Source organism: Helianthus annuus, chromosome 3, assembly GCF_002127325.2.
Source record: "Helianthus annuus cultivar XRQ/B chromosome 3, HanXRQr2.0-SUNRISE, whole genome shotgun sequence".
Taxonomy (NCBI): domain Eukaryota; kingdom Viridiplantae; phylum Streptophyta; class Magnoliopsida; order Asterales; family Asteraceae; genus Helianthus; species Helianthus annuus.
Window position 1 is genome coordinate 129,070,710 of NC_035435.2, and position 24,121 is coordinate 129,094,830.

The window sequence follows — 24,121 nt, forward strand, 5'->3', positions numbered from 1 at the left end:
AGTTTAATTTTCTGAAATCATGATTTGTTGAATGATGGGTTCAACCCAATCTTGAATTATTGTGTTTGAATGTGAGAAATCTGAGTTAGGATTTCCTTCTAGAACAAGAATCATGTATGATACTAGGTTATTTGAAAGATTTTAGTAAAAACCCACTTATGAAGTTGTGATATGAATTAGGATGATCATGTAGTGTCATGCATGTGAATCATTGATGTATAATTCTGTGGATGATGTATAAATACGAGATAAATTGATATAGAATAAGGTTTGCTTGATTATTGTTGAATGATTAAAAGAACTAGCCTAAAAACACGTTTTAGTTAGATGAGTAAATGTCCCGAAAATGCGAAACCCGCCAAATGTTTGATGAAATGCTTGAAAGAACAATTATGTGTAATTTGGAAAATAATGGAATGAAATTTGGGGTACTAAACGAATGAATGGATGTGTTGATATAGGCGTGAAGGAAGAAGGTTCAAGTACTAAGAAATCGGAAGGCTCACAAGATCGAGGTATGTTCCGTTGCATACAAAACCTTACTTAAATTTTGTTAATAATTATGAAGAACAACCCTTGTTATAACGAATATGGTGATTAGTAAGTGGATAGCAAATCCCTTGCGGATTTGGTTATGCTAACGAAGGTTATGATAAGCTATGCAAGTCGACCGGTTCAAGTTGAACAAGTCGAGTAAGGATAAGGTACCATCCGTTTAGAACGGGTGGTCGTGAATGCAATAACGAATGTATGAAGTTCAATCCGTTATACGGATAGAACGAAAGATTTATGTTGAAAGCAATTAACCCGATGTTACCGGGTCGTAAGTGGTATGCTTGAATCTCATTATGAGAGTATATGCCATTACCCATTTAATTGGGTAATCGAATGCATAAAATAAATGAAAGTATGTAAGCGAATGGAACTAAAATGTTAGTATTGTAAACGAAATAGATATTATGACTAACTTTTAAAAGCTTTGTTGTTGAATGTAGGTAAATCCTAAATTTAGGCGACTTGGAGAATCGGAGCGAGCACGTGTTCATGTTATGTCATACCAAGCGCTTCCGCTAGCTTGTTCTAATGTTTTTGGTCCAATACTTGTTTATTTTGCATAACCTTGTTAGTAGTCATACTTTTTCTAAAACATGTTGTCTTGGTTTTTGGTAGTATTTTGTCGAACGAATCGTAGAATTGTATTTAAATTGTTTATGGTAAAAACAGGGGTATATCCGTTTTACGGACGGGTCATGCCCAAATTTTGTAAAATTATGTATTAATGATATTAGTACATTTAAAGGTTTATGTTTCTAGCAAAATTTTGGTCATTATTTCATAAACGAAAAGTGGGGTTCTAACAACTCATCATCCTCCAAGCATTTTACACTTTGCAAATCATCAAAAACACTCTCAAATCCTCCCCAAATCAGCTGCAAAACACAAGTTCGAGCAGATTCATCCTACTTCACAAAAGTGAGCATATCTCACTCGTTTCTTGTCCGTTTTTGCTCATTCTTTTTCCTATGTGCTTGGTTTGACCTTAACTTCGATTCCATGGGTTTTTCACAATAAATAAGTCCCTGGAGCTCCGGTAAAAAGGCTCCAAACTCCACTGATTGTTTTTGTTTTCATGAAATCTTTGTTAGACTTAACCAAACTTGAGTTTTCTCATCTCAAACCTATGTCCTAATGCTCATAATTAAATGAATGGTTATTTGGGCTTAAAAACAAGGTTGAGACACTTAAAATCAGAGAATTAAACCTCATAAACTTTCTGTTTTAGTTAGGGTTCTACCCACAAGAAGTGTTCAAGCTTGAAGCTTGGTAAAAGTGTGATGGTTAGACTAGCTTGGGCTATCTTTCATGAACATCCACTCACTTCTTGATGTTTTCTCATAGAATAGTTGTTTATTTCATTTCTTATGTAAGTTCAAGACCCTCCTTGAATGTTTTTACATCAAGTGTAGTGGTGAACATTGGAGGTACCTAAATGGGAGCTTGTTCTTCCTACCTCATGTATGATTTCTATGACACTTTGAGGTGCCTAAATGAAGACCTTAGTCTTCTACCTCATGCTTGTTATATATGATATACTATAACCTAAGTAATACTTATATAATATTCAAACAAACCGAATCCTTGATGATGAACAAGTGGTCATTGTCAAGTTAGTAAGTATACCATCTAAACATCATATGTAATGGATGGTTATTTTCCTATGTTATGTTCTTGCACTTTTAAACTCCAAATCTATAATCTACCGTTATCCCCAACTCACACACCTATGTTCCTTGTGTAGGAGGACAAGGTGCTTCAATCTAAAACAACCAACACTCACGGAACATCAAGTAGGAAAGCTTGCAAAAACCGTGAGTATACTCGATCCCTTTTCCCTTTTACCATTTGGGATGCGACATGTATATTATACAAAATGACCCTTAAACTATTTTAAACATACTCTATCCATGCTTAACATGAAACTATGTGTGGTACTTGTTATTCTCGTATGCTATGTAAACTATTTGGTCGATATATGCTCATTAACTTTGCTAGCCTCCCTTAACAATTATAGCGCTATAGGATTAACGCACCGCCCATTAGACTTTGGGTATTGTTAAGTTAAACATGTTACCACCCGCTACTCTATTAGGATTAGGCTATTTTAACGCGTTGTATTCTCGGGTTTGAACATATTGTACGCCATATTTGCATACTAGTACTCGCATATTATGAATCATGTTGGATATGAGCACTTTTTATTCTATTTATGCTATGTAACAAAACTTATATACTCGCCTTTGCTTTTGCATTGAACTCTATTTTAATACATGTTGCACATTAATTGATGAAGTGATGTTACAAGATGAAACAAAGTTTAGGGTGGACTAGATACACACCTAGATTAAATCATCTATTTTGTTGTTATGTTTTGTTATGAAACAATGTTGTTATTTTTTACCCTTGTATGACAATTAGTCTTGAAATGAAATTTGAATTAAATTAATATTGTCACATAGTGTTATGAAGTCTCTTACAATCTACGCACTTCGTCTCATCTCGATGTTTCCGCCATCGGTTGGGGTGTGACACAAGTACACTAACCAACATTGAGTTGTTGCTCTCTAAACTACGGAAGAATTACACTGGCCTATTAAGTCGTGTTGAACACTAAGTTGAAGTGTTGAACCCTTGTCTATAGTGTCATCATTTGCTACGTTAGACGTTGGCCATATCTAAATTTAATAGTTGTCTTTAAAGGAAATAACACTTTCGTCAATTGCCACTATACTTTTATTACATAGAAAAAAAACTAGTGAACTTAATTAAAAACCATTCTAGACACTTCGGGGGTGTTTGTTTTTTCTTCAAACATCTTCAAGGGAGCTAATGTCTGCAGGCGTGCAAACGTTACCCTTGAAGACTGTTTGTTTTTTTCTTTTAAACAGATCTGAAAATTGCTTTTTTCAGCATAAAAAAAGCTATGACACCCTTTCTTCAAACATCTTCACAAAAAACCCTCCTCCCCCATATACGTTCTGAACTCAAAATATATAAACAAGATAATCACCCTAAAAATCATCTAAACAGATCTGTTTTTTTTTTTCTTTTAAACAGATCTGAAAATTGCTTTTTTCAGCATAAAAAAAGCTATGACACCCTTTCTTCAAACATCTTCACAAAAAACCCTCCTTCCTCATATACGTTCTGAACTCAAATTTGAACCAAAACTGGACCACCACCACCGCCGTAAGGTCACCGGCGCCGGTCGTCCCCTCAGTCGGCCACCACCACCATGCCGGAAAAAGGCGCCAGAGTGCCGGTCGGAACCAGCATAGCTTGAAGTTAGTTATAACATATAATATATTCAACTAGATTATATCTCATTTCGGTAAAAAAGGAGAATTCAAGAAGTTACTAGAAGTAAAAGATCCAAAGGACCGGCAGTAACACAAACGAAACCACCCTTGATTCAAGCTCAAGCTCAGTCTAGGTACAACAAAAGGATGAAACTACTCTTGATCGGTAGTAACATGTCCGCCTTCTAAGTCTTTTACCGATCGGGATCTTCACAAAGCCTGTAAAATTATGTCATCCTCTATGACTTGGTGCGCAAAGGAAGAAGCTTTACAAAAATGTGATCTTTATATCACACCAGATTTAGTTGTGGAGGTGCTGCAAAAATGCAGCCTACATGGTGGTGCAGCGTTGCGTTTTTTCTCATGGGTTGGAAAGATAGACGGTTACTGACATACTGGTGTGTTTGCCGGAAAAAGGCGCCGGAGTGCCGGCCGGAACCGGCTCCGGTGACCGGATCAAAAGAAAAGGCAGAGAGGAGGTAACTTGCTTAGGATGTTCTGAACTTCAAACATTTTGGAGGTAAAAACAAACAGTCTTATATTTTCAGCTTGAAGAGCTTCAGACCACATCTTCAGTTGCAGCCATGAAAACAGATGAAATCAGTGTGACACCTGTGTCACTTCAACCATCAAACAAATACCAAACCAATGAAATATTGTATTTCATACTTGGGATTTGTATAAATATGTGTATCATTTGCACATATCCATTCTTGTTCGACTTCGGGCTCTAAATCGCTTTCTGGAAGGTTATACGCGCACTGATATAACCAGTTTAATGCAACAAACACTCCGGAATAGTTTCATAGGCTTAACATACCTTAAATAACCTTTACATAACTTAGAAATAAGTTTTGGAAGGTTTGGTGTGCCGAAATCAAGTTTATTCGCTTACAGGGACTAAATTCGACAAACTGCGAAAGTATGTCAATTCGTACTGTAACGGACATTCCGGAACTTGACCATAAGTTAAACACACCCTAAATATCCTTTACATAGCTTAGAAATAGGCTTTGAAGGGTTCGGTGTGCTAAAATAGACTTTATGCTCATTCAGGGACTAAAAGCGTTAAAAAGTGCACAAGTTTGCATTTTCGCGCATAACTTACGTTCTGAATACATCCGGACATCCAAAAATTTATGTAAGCATTAAAATATTTTATTTTAGTGTTTGGCATGATAAAATTTCATTCGTCGTGCAATTTGGATCGTTTTTCGCGTTCGTGCGCATTTCGTCGTAATTAAGCGAATATCGCGATCATACGACCAAACGAACCGACATCCGGCATATTTTTGAGCATGTTTCATGTCCCTCATACTTAGGCATCATTGTAGAGCCTTAAAATGGTTTAACAGGCCTTAAACGTGTCGGAAAAGGCCTTAAACACATACAGGGACTAAAACTGCAATTTCTGAAACTTGTTGTGCAGACCTGAGGCCCAGGCGGGCCGCGTAGACTTCTTTTATGTCCTACGCGGGCCGTGTAAGCACATCAGATGTGCATAATGTTGTTTCCAGCTATTTCCAGCTGTTCCCCATGGTTGCAAATGGTTTTTGAAGTTCCTATGGGCTGGTTTTGAGTGCCCAAGGTATTACAAATCAGGGGGCACAAGTGTAAGGTTGAGATCAAAGCTCGGGAATTGATGAACGATCTTAACGGCTCTCCGAAAACTATAAATACCCCCACCCATTTCAACCCCAACTCACACCTTGATCAGATTTTTCCCTAAGTTAAAGGGTAAACCTTCATACCTGGGAATTATTAGATCAAAACCTCCATTCTTGGACCTCTTGTAAGTATTCCTTCGTTCTTTTACGCATTTTTAGCACGAAAGTCAAAGTGCGTTTGACTTTCTGCATTGACCAGTTTATGGTCAACACGAAGTTCGTTTGAACTTCATAACGTGAGCGTAATCACGATGGTTATAGTCCCTAGTGACTACACCTACTGATTACCACGTTATCTAGGCTTAGTGACGGGTCGTAGTTTCGGCCAAAATGCGTATTCTTGCGTATTTTGTAACCAAACTACTTTTGGGTATCAAGACCCTTTGTCTTGATATCAAACATGTTTTCTAAATTCGTTAAACATGTTTTTACATGTTTAGCTCGTCACTTTAGGTTTAGTGCTTATGTAGGGTCGTAAGGTAAGCGATCTAAACAATCACTTATACTTTCGAACCCGACCCGTTTGGTCGATCATTAGGATCCGACCAAACACATTAGGTGACCATAGTTGTATCAGGAATAACCTTCCGAGGTTATACCTTATGGTCACTTCGTTTAGCTAGTTGTATGATAGGTAGTTTATATGCCTTAGGAAAATTACCAAAATGCCCTTTTTACGCCAAAATTCATTTTAAGCATATGTAATATAATTTTCGACATCTAAACTGATTAGGCAATATTATTAGACATGTTAAGGCATATAATACTTGTCATAGGACTAGTTAGGCGTTCCGTACGCGTTTTACGTGAACGACGCGTTAACGTTGCATAAGCTACCTAAACGAGTCATAATGGGTCGTAAGCACTTAGGATAGGTTTCATTTTAGAATGTAGGCTTTGTTAAACCGTATTACATGAGTTCCTATACTCATTTGGTTTACGAAACCTCATTCTATCCAATCTTCCGATTTAGGTCCGGTTATTTATGTAGTTATCTATATTAGGTGTTGTTTGATTTCCGTGATCCCTCTAGCTTGGCTTGGTTGTTGTTGTTCAAGACTTCTAAGCACCCTCAAGTGAGTACATAGTCCCCTTTTTTACTGTTTTTCAAATGTTTTGGGGTGAAACACATGTGCCTACTTGTTACTTTCGTGCTTTCCATGTTTTCATATCATATACTTGCTATGTTCGTTAGTACACTATTAGTACATGATTTCATTATGTTTTGCTGTGTATGTTTACTTAGCATGCTAGCACATTGTTTTACCTTACATCTTTTTCTGCTATATATGTTTACTGAGCATGCTAGCACATTGATTTACATTACTTTTCTGCTTTGTATGTTAACTTAGCATACTTAGTACATTGTTTTACATTACGTTTTCTGCTATGTATGTTTACTGAGCATGCTAGCACATTGATTTACATGACTTTTCTGCTTTGTATGTTTACTTAGCATACTTAGTACATTGTTTTACATTGCATCTCTGTTGCATATGTTCTCGTAACATATGGACACATTGTTTTACATCTCTACCTTGTATGTTTACTTAGCATACTAGGTACATTATTTTCATAAAACATTCTTACATTTGGTATTACATTTGGTTTGTTTAGCGAGACTAATACATTCATTAACACCGATCATGCCGCTCAGTAGTAGGTAGTGGTACCATAGGACTTGACATCTCCCGTTCCTAAAATCCTAGGTTTGTTTGGGTAGAAGGAATGACCGAATCCAAAAACATTTTTTGATAACCTTTACTCTAAGGTTATCTTACTGTCTCAAGGCTTGGATGTAGACGTTTTACAATACCGCATAGATGTTTGTATCAGTAAAGCATGCATAATTTTACAAAGCATAACTTTTGATTTATTCAAATACTTTGTTTTGTACATTTTTACATTTGATTTAAGTAATCACATTTTACTTACCATACCTAACATTTGTTTACACATTACATGATTCACATTTGATGGTTTTCACATAAACATTTGATATTTGACTATACATAAACATTTACATTGGTGATTTGTTTAAGTGATTTAAGTAACAATGCATGTGTAATATAATACAAGCATGGTGGATACGCCGCTGGTACTTCCTATATATAAGTGCTTGTGTGGTATTACATATCGTAGCGTTATTTGAATAATTTCAATTTAGACATATAACATTTTTCACAAATAACATATTTATCACAAGACATTGTTTTACAAATAACTTGATTTATACAAACTCATTTTACTTGGTTATTCATTTAACCATACATTATTCTTTTATTTATACATATCATCTGATTTTTATCGCTTTTCAAATGATTTACAAAAGAAAACACTTAACAAGATTCATGACTAATTTTTATGAAACATTTTCTTAAAACCTAAGTCATGAATCCTATTTTCATAAATCCTATGTATCTCACAGGCATTTTTATGCAGACGTACCTATTTTCACATGTGTTTCAGGATATGATGCATAGGATTGATCAAGATACACTTAGGTGGACTTGGGCCTTAGTTTCACACCCCAACCGATGGCGGAATCATCGGGGCATGGCACTGAGCGAAACAGATTGTCCAGAAGTTTCCATAACAACTATCATCACTATTTAGTTTAAATAACACGTCCCATACCGTGTCCTAAATAATAAAATAAATTATTACAGATAACAACCAGTCAAATATTCTGCTCCGACAACTCAAATTTAAATAAAAACAAATGATTATTGTTCAAATGCTCCTAAAGACCCGGTCGGACAAGATCTACAGACAACTATGCTCTAGACGCTTGTTCCTGACAGACAACTGTTTGTTGGGGGGCTCTAGAGCTTTATTCTAGCCTCGCTTTCCTAGCAAGCAAACATCTTAAACACCTGTCACATACGTTAAAATAAAGTCAATACATATAATGTAAAGGTGAGCATACAAGTTTGATAATAGCATAGTAGAGTTCGAATAGTTTACGCATAACCAGCACGTACACAGAGGAAAACGAAGCATGTTAATTATCGACATGGATCTATCGATACCAATGACTGCGGGTTGACTGTCCGAGATAGTTCGCAATACATGATTACCACCGTAATCCATGCAAGTAATTGTCCTTAACAACCCCCGTGTGAATGGTTGCTGAGTCCAAACTATAGTACTACGTCGTTAAGGCAGGTAGACATCATTCCACGTGTAAACATAACAACAAGCATTCATTTAGTCACGTAATACATGCGTATCGGTTAGCGTTCAAATAATTGAGTAGTGTGTTCGATTGTGATTTTGATAGGTAACGTATGTAACACCCAAAAGTGCTAAAGCAAAAAGGGTTCGAGTATACTCACAGCGATTGATTGATGGATTGAAGGAAGCGCTTGAGAGTAGGGTTAGCCTAAATAGTTCGATAGCATAACGATGATTAACACGCAAAACGGAAACAAGTGATGATGGGTCGAACAGCCTGGTCGATCGAACAGTTGGTTCGATCGAACGGGTTGCTCGTTCGGCTGGACAGTCCGCTCGGACAGCCTATTCGATCGGCCGGTAGGCTCGATCGGTTGGACTGTTCGAGTGGATCGTTTCTTCCTTTGAGTAGGATGTGTTTGTGTATGATGGTTTGACCTTTTGAAGTTTTCGTTGTAGTATTTGAGAACACTGAAGTGTTCTTACCTTTCAGGTCGATCGATCGAACGGTCTGTTCGATCGGCCGGCTTAACCGATCGGTTAGATACTTCGATAGTGAGTCCTCAGCTGGATGTCACCTGGTCGATCGAACAGGATGTTCGATCGGGTGGCACTCCGTACTACTACGAGTTGTAAATCGATTAAGTGTTGAAGCATAGTATCTCATGATCCGATGAGTAATGTTATCAAACAGCTCGTTCGGTCGGACATTACTTCGTTCAATACCATACCTCATGAAATTGTCAAATTGTGGGGCCATATGCTAGCCGATCGGCTGGCCTGGTCGATCGGCTGACATGTCCGATCGGTTGGGTTGTCCGTTCGGACAGCCTAACCGTTCGGTCAGCATCCTGACCTGGTCGGCCTGTTCGTCTAGCACTTGGCTGTTTCGATTATTTGACGTTATATCGAGGTAGTTTGACAACGAGCTGAACCATGGGACTTTTGTTCTTACTTGTTTCCCCTGCTCGGACAGGAATCACCCAAGTCCGGCCGGTGAACTGTTCGGAATGGTAATCTGATGTTTAACCCGAAGTCGGTGAACCTCGTAGATAGAATCCGAATCTTGAACCACTCATCCACTAGAATGATTGGTGAGTTGACTCAAGCTCCGTTCCTACCGGTTTGAAGGCATTGAGTGTAAAAGAGTTGAAAGAAAGTGGGAAATTCCTTCTTTCAATCCTTCACACCATGTAAATGTTCAGATCTATGGTAGATCTTAGTTTGTTTATGTGAAAAGTGGTTAGATCCAAGCCATTCAAGGTGGAATGAGGCCAAAACATGATGTTCTTGAAGAACACCATGATGACATCATCCTAGAATGCTTAGATCTTGATGATTTCACGGTTAGAAATCAAGATTCGAAAGATAGAAAGGTGTAGGAGTGTGTAATGATCAAGAAAGTACAAGATTTAGGATGAAAACTTACCGGAATCGGAAGAAATCTGAGAAAAGAAGGGGAGCACGAGCTGGTCGGTCAGAGAGTTTCCAAAAGTGGAAAGAATGACAATGACAGCCCTATTTATAGGCTCCAAAAGAGGAAAGGGCTGGCCGATCGGCCAGGCATCCCGATCGGACAGCCTGCTCGATCGGATAGTTCGTCCGATCGGCTGGGCCGTTCGATCGACTGACAGCCTGATCGATCGACAGCCTGGTTCGAGTGTTCGGTGCGACGATTTCTGACATTTCGATTTTGATTGATGACGATATGAATACGATAGAGTTTCCTATTCAAATTACTTTTAATCCCAACTATATATCTATATACAAGCATCTATATTTCACACTATCCTTACGTTACCATTCGTCATAATTCGATTTCGATTGCATTCGATTTGAGTTTCAAGTTTCGATTCGATTGGTTCGATTGATCACCTCAATACATAAAGTAAACATGCACAAGTAACACATAAGGCACACACACACAAGTAATATAACACTAAATTCGCATAGTTCGAGTCTCGAGTTCGATTGATGATTCGATTAGCTTGATTATTGATTGATTAACTTTATCGCATTGTTACTTCCTACTATTCACAGTCGTAAGTCGGTTTGCGTCAATAAACGTACGATTACTTCGATTCCTTTGATAGACAACACTTACTCCACATAATACAAATAAAACATAAAATAGACTATTTACAGACAAAGAAGTCAAAGTTGACTTTGACTTTGACTTTGACTTTGACATTCGAAAACACGGGGTGTTACACTTAGCGACATTAAAAGATGCAACACTAGTTAATTATGTTATGTTTCTTTGTTTGTTAAGACATTGTAACTACTTTTAATCAATAAAACAAAATTTCAATTTCCATGTGTTATGAGACAATGATTTTGTTACAACACTCCCCGACGTTTCCGCCATGATTTGTTGTTTTATGTGGTCGGGGTGTGACAATCAGCTTGCAGACAATTGATGTCTGCAAAAACAAACAGCACCTTCTTGTTTTAGACATAAAAATTAAGTTGTGGATAGGGCTGCCAATTTCAGACACAAACATAATAACATGATACAAGCCAACACGACCTTAACAAGTTTCGTGTTTGACCTTAACATGATTTATGTCTTAAACAGTTCGACACAATAAGACCTGTTAATTTTCATGTCTAAACAGGTTAAAGACCCGTTAACATGTTAAGCACCCGTTAAGACATGTTAATAATTTTTATTTAAAAAATATAGGATGTGGGGTGGGGATTATACTGACATACGTGACCACACAGTTGAAAAAACCCTAATTTTGAAATCGTATCTTACATTCTCCCTCTCTTAGTCTCTCTCAACCGCATGCCCGCATCTCACACTCACATTCATGACCCTCAATCAACAAGTTCGTGTCTTATCATGTTAACATGTTATAAATAGGTTCGTGTGCATGTTTGGAAAAAATGACATGATAAGTTATCATGTGGTGTTCGTGTTTAACCCTATCGTGTCATGTATGACACAATATGCCAGACCTAGTTGTGGATTCATTTTATAGCTACCGAAGTGACACAAAAAATAGTTTAAATAAAAGACAGAGGCATCTCTTTCCATTAAAACACATACACTTTCTTTTTAGGGTAAATTACACTTTTCGTCCTTTATGTTTGTACCGGATTGCAATGGATGCCCTTTAGCTTCAATACTTATAGTCACAGTCCTTTTTTCGTAATACTCATTACACCCTAGGTCCGTTAGCACTAACCAAATTAAAACTTTCAGTTAAGTCTATTCACTTAAGAGTATTATGATCATTTCATGCTTTTTATTTAAAATGTTTCCTAATATATATAACAAAAAAATTACATATATACATCATCTTCCCCAACCCTAACCATCACCACCACATCCTGCCACCGCCATCACCATATGAACCCTAACCACATTACAAAATAAGTCACAATCTGATCCGCTAACCCCGTCTTCACAAACCCACGCGCAAAGAAACCCAATCTGAAACATTGCAACCCAAAACCAAATCTGAAACGTTGTCAACGGAAACTATGCAACCCAAAATCAAATCTGAAACACCGGATTCTTCACAGATCTAAAACGTCAGATCCTTTGCAGATCTGGACGTTGGGTTATTCGCGGTCCGCGGATCTGAAACGCGATGGATTCTTCAAAGATCTGAAACTCTGGATTCTTCGCAGTTCATGATCATATTCTTCTTCTGCAGTCAAAGGTGAAGGTTTTTGAAATGTGTGGTAAAAGGGATTGGATTCTCAAAGGATTGGAAGGGTTTTAAGCTTTCATGGGAGATTTGTTGATTTGGGGTTATTGAGTGAATTCAGGCCATGTTTGGCTTAGCTTTTCAAAACAACTTATTACTTTTTGAAAAAGTTAATAAGTCACAATGGAATGGGTTATTGACTTTTTCCCTCACATAATAATTTCATGCCAAACACATTTTAACTTTTCAAAAATCCAACAAGCTAATAAGTCACTAAAATAAGCAATCCCCAACACCCCTCAATATCAAATATCAATCATATCTTACCAAATTTATGATTTCAACTCATGAATATATGGATTAATTACGTGACTAACTTTCTGAAAGAGAGCAAGAATATAAATTTATAGATAACCCAGAAGTTCAATATACATCAAAGATTTGGATTGTTTTTTCTATAAAAATGTTTAAACATATGAAGACTTAAAAAAGTTGGCTTTTTAAATGGAGAGGTGTCCACCTGTAGTGGTGGGTGTCAGGTGGTGTTAATTGTAATGGTGGGTGGCAGATGATGGTGTATGAGAGAGAAAGGGGTGAGAAATAGAGATATATATGAGTAAAATTGCTAATCTATCATCATGTGCAAGGCATATGTCATATTTAACTGAAAATTTTAATCTGGTTAGACTGCGGGGAGTGGGGGCGTTAGTTGGGCGGGGGAAGCCAGGCAACGCTGGCTAACCCACTCCGTGCCAGCGTTGGGTTTGGTGTTGCCTAGACAGCGTCGCTTTAAAGCCCAGCGTGGGGCGTCGGGAGGGGGGGTGAGCTGGCTGGCTAGGATTGGATGTTCAATTTTGACCGTTAGCCATAGCCATTAGCCATGGCCGTTGGGCTTGGCGGTTTCAATGGTAAAAATCGAATTTAAAAAAAAACTTACAAATTTTTACCTATAAATACCCCTCCCCCCCCCCCACACCTACAAATTTTTACAAAAGTCTTCAACCAATCTCACACCAAACTTTTAATTTTTTTCAGCCAAACAACAAAACCGAAAATGGTGCACTGGACGGAGGAGGAGGAGATCGCGCTTGTCACTTCGATCGTCGATGCACAACGTACGTTACAACGCGGTCAAACCGCGTATTGAGGACAAGCGTTCCAACAATACCAACAACACATTGGTAACAATCGCCGCAATTTAAACGCCTGCCAACACAAGTGGCGTGAACTAAAACCGAAGTTGGACCAGTTTAAAGTTTGTTTCAACCGTGTCCCTGGGGGACCTAAGCCACGACGATCGAATGGAGATCGCGAAGATCGAGTGGAGGCACGACGTGAATCCGGAATTTAAGTGGGGTTCCCCACTTTAATATTTATAGAACTTTGTATTTTTTAGGAATTATTAACTACTTTTTTAATTTTTTAGGGTTTAATAAGTAGTTTTTTGTTTTAGGATGTTATGTAATTTTTTTTAAAATAATATAAGTTTGTATTTTATTTTATAAATCTCAAGTATATAAAAAAAATATAAAGTCAGCCAACATGGCACCCCAACGCCGCTAACCTACGCCACTTCCACACCCCCACTTTTTTTTGGGTGGTCCGGTGGAGCCCACAATCGCCACGTGTCGAGCAAAGCGCTCAACCCAAGCCCCTCACTCCCCTCAGTTTTAGTGCTAAAAGACCTATGGTGTAATAAGTTTAAGAAAAAGACCGTAACTATAATTATTAAAGTTAGAGATCATTAATAGTAATTCGGTATAAACATACACGTAGAATGTAACTTACCCTTGTTTCTATTTTCATGACAAACCCCTACCCCTATCTTGTTTTATTCCACAAAAGACCACGCAAAAAAAAAAACAAATGATGCTATTTCATACTAGTGAGTTCATTTTCTTCAATACAACTACTAGTCTACTACTTTGATTTTTATACCTTGAGAGACAATCGCAAATAACTGTGAAATTTCTTTTCATGGAATTGTATGTCCTAAGTCAAACCAATTATCCTCCAAGATATTTTGGTTTGTAATCTATCATTTAATGTATCGTATAGTTTTTAAGGGAATGTGTTTGTACAAACAATTTTGTACTACTTCTCACAATATAAAAGGGATTGTCTTTATTTATTATGAAGAGTTAACTGTCATTTCAGTCTCTGTGGTTTGGTCACTTTGGCCATTTCAGTCCAAATTTTAAAAATGCGCCATTTTCCTCCATGACATATTGGAAAGGTGCCATTTCAGTCCAAATTCTCATAACCCAGTTAAAGTCAGTTAGGTAAGTATATTTAATGAAGGGCAGTTTAGTCCTTTTATAATTTTTTTCTTTTCCCTTTATGTTTTTATTAACCAAAACGAGTTAACTGCCACCAAAACCCCCCTCCCCTGTATAAAACCCCCAACCTGCAACGTAACCCTAAATCCCAAATTCACCCCCAAAATTAACCCCTTTCCCTCAACAATCTGTGTACAATCAACGATCAACAACAATGGATCATGAAGACGACAACGATCCAAACTGGAGGGTTCGAGGTGTTTACTCAAATTTCGACCCTGAAATCGCATATGGTAGGTTTACATTCGTCACTTTTTGGTTTTTGAATGATTGTTTTTCTTCATCATGTATAAATTAGGACTAATGTTTGTTGTATAATCATTTTAGAACACGAACCTGATATGTTCACATTGCAAGTTCACCATGGAGGTGAACTCACTATGTTCCCAGATGTAACATACGAGGGGGGGATAATCGAATATGTTGATAAGGTGAATGCGGACTATTTCTCGCGAGTAATCATCAATTTCATGATGATGGAACTTGGTTATATGGAAGAGGATATGGATCTTTTAAAATACTATTTTAGGATTCCAGGTGAAGATATGGATTTTGGGTTAAGGCCAATAGGTACAGATGATGATATTCGTAGGTTGATTAAACATGCAACAAAGAGTAAGGTTATAGAGTTATATGTTGAAAAGGTTCAAAGGGTGGATTTAGGAGACTTGACACAGGAACCATTAAATGTGGTCCATCCTGAACAACATCAACAGCCTCAAAATGATCCTGATTTAGGAGATCTAACACAGGAACCAGGTTGTGGTGGTGATGAAATTCCAGTAGGTGGTGTTGGTAGTCCAGGAGGTGGTGATGGTAGTCCAGGAGGTGGTGATAGTGAGGGCAGTGGTGATGATAATGATGGCAGTGGTGATGATAATGAGGGCAGTGGAGATGGTAGCAGTGGTAAGGTCCAGTCTGAGGGAAGTGATTCTGAGGGAAGTGATTCTGAAGACCCTCAGTTTATTCCTGATGATGAGGTTAGTGAAGAGGATAGTGAGGGTATGAATGAACATGACAGCAATAAGAGGGCAAATGCCACCAAAAGTGAAGCTTACAAGAAGGTGCAGACAGAGGAGGATGTAGATGATCCTGAGTTCATCGTTGATAAGGATAACTTAGTCATAGACTATGATGATGACATGGATGAATTTAGGGCTGCTGTGGACTTTGACATTAGTGAAGATGAGAACATACAAGAAGACCATTTATATGAGGATGAATTGGTAGATGTTCAAGTAGATATAGATAACTTTGATAGTCTGAGTGACCCGGATGATGAAACAAAACTGCAGAGGGCCGTTAGGAGGATTAGGAGAAGCAGGAGGAAAAAGAAACCAACAGATGGTTGTCCCTTTTATGTAGGTCAACAGTTTTATGATAGGCAATCAATCAAAGATCTTGTGAAATGGTATGCAGTGGAATCTAAAAGGCAATTGTACATATTTAGGAATGATAAAAGAAGGTTTCGGGTTGTGTGCATGGGAAAGAATCCAAAGTTGAGCAGTAATGAAGGTGGTTGTGATAATGAGGGCAGTTCTGGAAATTCACATGATACACCTTTGAATGCAAACCCAGAAGTGGTTGGGGACCATAATGCAAACACAAATAACAATGGTGGGGCCCAACAATATTGTTCTTCAAAAGAGCCTGAAAAGAAGCCAAAACGTCCAAGGAAAAAGATTCCTCCTCCCACATGCCCTTGGGTTTTGCACATCTCAAATCACTTCAAGAGCCGAGACACATGGGTGGTGAAGACTCTTATCAATGAACATGACTGCTTGCATACCAGGGATGTGGGCTTATGCAATATCTCTTTTTTGACCAAGGAAGTGGAACCCATAATTTTGGTTAACCCTACAATTCCACTGGCTGCTCTTCAAGATCAACTCCAGGTACAGATTACAATTAACCAAATTTCTAGAGCTAAGCATTTTGCAATGGAGAAGCTTCAAGGGGATTATAAAACTCAGTTTGGGTTACTTAGGGAATATGCTGAACAGTTAATGAAATCGAATCCAGGAACAACTGTTACCATAGATGTTGAACCATCTAGTTGTAAGGCCAAAAGTTCAACAAGGCAGTTTAGGAGGATTTATATTTGTTATGGTGCATTTAAGAAGGGTTTTAAGATAATTGGTAGAGACATTCTAGGGTTGGACGGATGCTTTATGAAGGGGCCCTACCCTGGCCAAATTTTAACAGCAGTGGGTGTTGATGGAAACAACGGGATTTATCCTGTTGCTTTTGCTGTGGTTGAGTCTGAAACTACAAAGACCTGGACCTGGTTTTTAGAAAAACTTGTTGTAGATCTGGAGCTGCCAAGAACTGCCAACTTCACCTTCATAAGCGACAGACAAAAGGTGCCATTTTGTTATGTATAACTTGTTTAAATGTATGCCTTAGTTGTTCAAGTTTGTTATGTATAACAGTCCATTCTGTACAGGGAATACTACCTGCTGTTAGCAAGGTCTTTCCTATGGCAGAGCATAGATACTGTATACGGCATATACATGAAAATATGAAGGCTAATGCTAACTGGAGGGATGATAAGATAAAGGGTCTATTCTGGAATGCTGCTTCTGCAACAACAGTTCCTTGGTTTGATCATGCAATGCAAGATATCAAGATGGTAGATAAGAAGCTGCATGACTGGTTGAGACAGATCCCAGTGAAACATTGGAGCCGGTGTCAGTTTAGTGGTAAGGCTTAAGAAGGTCATATATGTTAAGCCATTTACATAATTGTTTGTGGTTGCATAATAACTGACAGGTTTCCGTTAAACAGGTAGGCCAAAGTGTGACATTCTTCTAAACAACATTTGTGAAGTCTTCAATAGGCAGTTGATACATGCTAGGGATAAACCAATCATTACCAGTCTAGAGTGCATCAGGGAATACCTAATGAAGAGGAATCTTGTTATACACAAGCTGATTGCAAAGAGCAAAGGTCCTCTAACCCCCTATGCAACTGAAGCCCTATACAAGATCAAACAAGAAGCTGCTGAGTACACTGTTATCTTTAACTCTATCTCCAAGTATCAAGTTAATGGGCCAAGAGACAACAAAGTAGTGAACTTGGTGGAGAAAAGTTGCACCTGCAGAAGATGGGACTTGACTGGCATCCCTTGCAAGCATGCAGTTGCTTGTATATGGAACTTGGCCTTACATGGCAAGGATGATGGTGTATTGGAGAAGTGGGTTGATAAATCATACTGGATGCAGACTTGGAAGGATGTGTATTCCCATGTAATTGATCCAGTAGATGGTCAAGACTTATGGACACCTTCCACATGCCCTACTAAGCTGCTTCCACCAAAGCACCACAAGCAAATAGGCAGGCCAAAAAAGAAAAGGAAGAAATCTGCTGTGGAAATCATTGAGTTGACTCAACAGATGGAATCCAGTGGCAAGATGTCAAGAAAGGGTGAAACTATGGAATGCAGCAAGTGTAAAAGGAGGGGCCATAACAGGAGGAGTTGCAAGGGGACTGATGTTGAATAGGCATTGATGGTGTTCAGTAGTTTGGTAGAAACATGTCCTGGTTATGTTGGTTGAAAATGTCTTTTGAATGTTTTGGTTATGTAATTTGTCCAGGAACATGTCATGTCTTTTGCTTATGTCTGTTGGTACACTACCTAATCTGTGTTTGGAACATGTCTTATGGGGTTATGTTTTATGTCTAGGTTATGTCTTTCTGTTATGAATTCTGGTAAACTATGTAATATGCTGGTTATGTCTTCTGTTATGAGTTATGGTCAATTATGAAATCTGTTATGGTGCTATGTTTATTTATTATGTCCAGGTCTTGGGTAATGGTTATGTCCAGGTCTGATGTAATTGTCCAGGTGTTATGGTTATGTTTTATGTCCAAGGTTTTACCATAATGGTGATGTCTTTTGGTACATAAAGCATATTACATTGAATCGGACGTAACAATATTGCCTCGGACAATATTCATAACCATAAGGTAACACCAGTTGATTACATTGCCTCGGACAATATTCGGCAAGTGCATTAACCATAACAAAAAGCATATTACATTAAATCGGATGCAACAATATTCGGCAAATGCATAACCATAACAAAAGCATATTACAATGTATCGGACAATATTCGCCAACTGCTATTACATTAACGTCATAATATGTACATAATAACCCATTTTTACATCCACATTACATATCGAAGACACCACATTACATATCGAAGACACATACCAGCAAAACACAATTTATACCACTGCTTTAACATTAAACATTTCAGTGAAAAGCAACATATGAGATGAAAAAAAACCCAGCTAAACATTAACATCATCTTCAATCTCGTGTACTTCACTGCCATTCCTAAAGCTTGTTCTTGAAGTTGCCTAATTTCAGATGTCATCCTCAAAGCTTGTTCTTCATGGTCCCTAACTTGATAAGCCAAACCCGCAAAATGTCGAAATACTTCAACAGCCCTTTCCCCCGATGGACCCTCTGCCCAATCCACAAACCCGCAACCCCTATGTCGAGTAATGCAGCAGAAAAAATTCCTTCCAGGGTTTGCAGGGGTCCACGATGTCTTCACAATTGTTGGAGACCCACAATTAGCGCATACGACCATCGTTGAGGGGATGGCTTGCTTCAATTTTGGGGAAGAAATGGGAAATTAGAGTTAGGGTTCTAAACAAGTTGCAGGTGGGGGTTTTATACAGGGGAGGGGGGTTTTGGTTAATAAAAACATAAAGGGAAAACAAAATAATTATAAAAGGACTAAAATACCATTCATTAAATATACTCACCTAACTGACTTTAACTGGGTTATGAGAATTTGGACTGAAATGGCACCTTTCCAGTATGTCAGGGAGGAAAATGACGCATTTTTGAAATTTGGACTGAAATGGCCAAAGTGACCAAACCACAGAAACTGAAATAGCAGTTAACTCTATTATGAAAGAAAAATTGAAATTTTCCTAACATTCTTGAAATGCATTTATATGATATTGTAGTTACAATCTTAAAAATAAATTATATAAATAAAACTAAAATTTGAGAAGCTCCTTACATTCTTCAAGTAGTCCCGAGAACAAATTTTGCCGGAAAAATAAAGTAGATTATTTTGTCATACAATATAAAAGTCAATATAAAAGTGATTTTATTCTAATCCATTTGATCCGTCTATTTTGACATTAATAAAAAGGTAGTTTGAGTGTTTGTTAAATTGAAGACATCTTTTCATAGCATAGAGTCCCAACATTTAATTTTAATAATACTAACCTACGTTTATAAATAATGGTGATGACATTTAAAACTATCAACATACATACAATATCTTTTGACGAGTGTAACGACATCAAAGTTTATGAGAGAATTTATTAACTCACAAAAGTGTCTATATCATTATTTTTTGTAACTTGATTAGGTCAGTCGTCTCCTTTATTAATTATTTTTTGTGAGAAGACCAAGGTTCAATCCTTGAAAGGTATAAGTATTTAAGAGGAAAATTAGTCGTTAAAAAAAAAGGCTGAGCTAATATCGTCTAAACAATATCAGTATCATGTAGGGATAGGTTTGGGATAAGCTCGGTATCGTACCAGTACTGAAAGTACCGATCCTATAAATCACAAAAAATGAGTACCGTACTGAAAATGTTTGGTACGGTATGGTATTCCAAGGTAAATCAACCCAAAACACTAGTATCTAACCGAAAGTGTCAATCCCAAAAAACAAAAAAAAAGTACCAAATTGGTACAAAAAATGGCCCAGTTGGCCAGTACAGTACGGTTCGGTATTGGTACCAAGTACCATTTGCCCATCCTTAGTACTACGCAGATTCCGATCGAACAACATCATTACCGATATCAGTACCATCAGAGTTATTGACTTTATTTTTTATGTTTATCTTTCAGTTGCTATATCAAGTATCGGTATTGTATCGACACTAAAATAAACCGAACCAATACTGACTGAATTACCGCCACTAACACAGAAAAATTCTGCTACTTTCAAATAAATAATAGATCTTGATCTACCTAAAAAAATTTAAAATAATTTGGTTTAGTAGATATAAAAGTATTGAGTTATTGCAACAAAACAACCGTCTAATTTAATGCTCCCGTGTCCATTTAACATCCCATATAAAACCAAGATTTATTTATTTATTTATAATCAAAAAGTAATCTTCCCAACAAAACAATAACACATAAACATTCAAAGAAAATAAATTATTATACGAATCAAATCGATAAAACACTTTGTTCTTCTCCCTCCCCACTGTTATTACTTTTCTCTATATTCCTTTCAACGTGGATGCTTGCACTCTACCAACAGATTCCAACAAGGTTTGAATTTTTTATTTTTATTTTTATTTTTCTGGGTTTTCATTTGTTTGAAATGGGTATGTCATGATTCTTGTTAATTTGTTTTGATTTTGTTGAAAGACGTTAAAATCTGATGCATTTGTTTCTGGGTGTTGTTGTTCTTCATCTCTGATTTATAAGATGCGATTTGTTTTTTTTTTTTTTTGTTTTAAATTAATACAAATCAGTTATGAATATAGACATATGCTTACATGGGTGTGATTAGATTTAATTTAATTTAATTTATTTAATTCAGTTTTGGATCTGTTTGTTAATCTTTTACTAGTTTTGTTGTATTTGAGTTTGATTAATATTTATATGTGAATCACCTTAATTTTGGTGATTTTTTTTTTTTTTTTTGGTCTGATCTCATATGGTTTCTTCTCTTTAGTACTATGATAGCAAGTTTTGATTTTTAATTAAATTATATATTTAAAAAAGATAATCTTGATTTTAGAATATGAAGGTACATACCCTGGATGAATGATTATAGCTTATTTCTTACTTTCATTTCAGTTGAATTACTCATGAAATTTGAATTAATTTTCTTGAATTTTTTTCATTTAACAGGCTGCAATCTGCAATCGGTCTACCGCGATCAATATATGAAGATCTTGTGAGAATTACGCGGTCTTGAATCGTAATCTAACCAAGGTTTTGAAAAGGGGGTAGTTAGATCATGATAAAATTAAAAGATATTAAATCTTTTCATACAGAAAAAAGATGGGCATTCCCTCTTGCTATAACCTCAATCATATGTTTATTCCTGTTAGCAACTTGTTTCAACATGGGTCTCCTTCCTCCTTTGTACAAATTCAATTCATTTTTCCCATTATTCAACTCTCGTGTCGTGTCAAATCAATCCGTTCCACATTTCGCCGAAGAGAAAATCATATATCCGACTTCAGAATCGCGTCCATCCATTCCTCGTTTTGCGTATTTAATTTCCGGATCAAAGGGGGACTTGAATAAGCTTTGGAGGACACTTAGAGCGTTATATCATCCGTGGAATTATTATGTTGTGCATCTCGATCTTGAATCGGAACCTGAGGAACGGATGGAGCTTGCGTCACGAGTTGAGAAAGATCCCATGTTTGCTGAAGTTGGGAATGTTTATATGATCACGAAAGCGAATATGGTGACTTATCGAGGTCCCACGATGGTGTCGAACACTCTTCACGCGTGTGCTATTCTTTTGAAGAAATATAAAGATTGGGATTGGTTTATAAACCTTAGTGCATCTGATTATCCTCTAGTGACTCAAGATGGTTAGTTTTCTGCTACTCATGATACACTAGTTATTTACATAATTGATTTATATTGCGATATACAACTTTAGTAATCATATATGGCATACTTATTATTTACGAAAAAAATATTTTTTTACGAAAGTGTTTTCGGTCCGTTTTCCTCAAAGACTATACTTGTAAGAATTGAGCAAACATATGATGGTAATGAAAAATTTGAAAATGCAAAAGAAGCCATCATACATGACAAATTTGTTTAAAACATAGTGTTCTTTTTGTCATTTTTGCTAGAACAATGGTCCATTTGCAACAAAAAGTCAACTATAATGGTTCAAAAAGTCAACATTTCACAAATGATATCAAATCACCGACTTGAACAAAACTGATTGATTTCTTGAATTTATTTTCAGATCTTCTTTCAACATTTCGTAATCTGAATCGAGACTGGAATTTCGTTGAGCACACAAGTCAACTCGGATGGAAGGAGTAAGCTCCCTCACTTGCAGTCAGTACAGGGGTGGCAATTTCAACCCGTTTATGTGAAAATGGGTCGGTTTGGGCTCTATTTTCAAAATTATTTTACTAAAAAATCAATATATACCGTTATAATAGTTATATAATTATATATGATATACTAATAATTTGTAAAACTTATAGAAGACAAAAATGTTCATGGGTCAACCCAAATCCCAACAAACCCGTTTTGACCCATCATCCAATCCGCCTGTTTCGCTACATACTGGGATCTAATCCACTTGTATATGCAGGGATCAAAGAGCGATGCCGTTAATGATTGACCCCGGACTATACGAGAATAAAAAGTCCGATATCTTTTGGGTGCAACCAAACAGACCTCTGCCAACAGCATTTAAATTGTTTACAGGTAAGTTTCGACTTTCGCCCCAATCTTTAACTCTACGCATTCTTATATAAATCTTTCAGTATATTCACATTTGATTATTTTGCAGGATCGGCTTGGATGGTTTTATCGCGATCATTCGTAGAATATTGCATATGGGGTTGGGATAATCTACCACGAACTCTACTAATGTACTACACCAATTTCGTCTCTTCACCCGAAGGTTACTTTCAAACCGTCATATGCAACGTTCCGGAATTCATTCCAACCGTGGTCAACCACGATATGCACTTCATTTCATGGGACAACCCACCAAAGCAGCATCCACACGTCCTCGATATTAACGACACCGCTAAAATGATAAAAAGCGGGGCAGCATTTGCCCGTAAGTTTGACCAAGATACCGCGGTTTTGGATAGAATCGATAGTCAGTTGTTACACCGGCCCAATGGGAGCTTTACACCTGGCGGATGGTGCAAAGGTAGCCCGTCTTGTTCCAAGGTTGGGAACCCGATACGGGTTAAACCCGGCCCGGGAGCTAAACGGGTTAGAAGACTTATTAACAAGTTAATTCAATCAGCTAAAAACGGAAATCAGTGTCGATAGGCGATATTCTTTATTTTTGAGATGGGAGTATTTGAGAGAGACCAGAAGTTAGTTTTGGTCGTATGTTATAGCATTTTTGTATTATCTGAATATATATTACATAAACAAAAACCATTCTGTACCTGTTGTTCTTATGTTAGATCATATGTCATTTGTTTGTTTATGTTATACTTTTGCGCCTAAAGGTTTAGCTTAGTATTATCGGATAGTATGTTGTAGCATTTTTGTATTATCTGAATTTACATTATATATAAATGATTATGTACCTGTTTTTCTCCGGTTAATATGTCATTTATTAACGAGTAAAATGCCATTTTCGTGACCAGTTTTGTGACTTTCGTCCAAATGTTTGTTTTTGGCATCTGGAT

General features: G+C 37.1%; 2 protein-coding genes across 2 annotated transcripts; both read left to right on the top strand.

The window, feature by feature from the left end:
- Positions 1 to 17,605: 17,605 nt before the first annotated feature.
- Positions 17,606 to 18,205, top strand: LOC110892641. Its single transcript, XM_022139794.1, has one exon. The coding sequence runs from the start codon at positions 17,606 to 17,608 to the stop codon at positions 18,203 to 18,205; it is 600 nt and encodes a 199-aa protein (XP_021995486.1).
- A 2,649-nt stretch (positions 18,206 to 20,854) lies between these two features.
- On the top strand, positions 20,855 to 24,024 carry LOC110894477 (beta-glucuronosyltransferase GlcAT14A). The gene is made up of 5 exons (XM_022141704.2): positions 20,855 to 21,023; positions 21,612 to 22,309; positions 22,699 to 22,774; positions 23,056 to 23,171; positions 23,257 to 24,024. The coding sequence occupies exons 2-5, from the start codon at positions 21,721 to 21,723 to the stop codon at positions 23,751 to 23,753; spliced, it is 1,278 nt and encodes a 425-aa protein (XP_021997396.1). The 5' UTR covers positions 20,855 to 21,023; positions 21,612 to 21,720; the 3' UTR covers positions 23,754 to 24,024.
- The last annotated feature ends 97 nt before the right edge of the window (positions 24,025 to 24,121 follow it).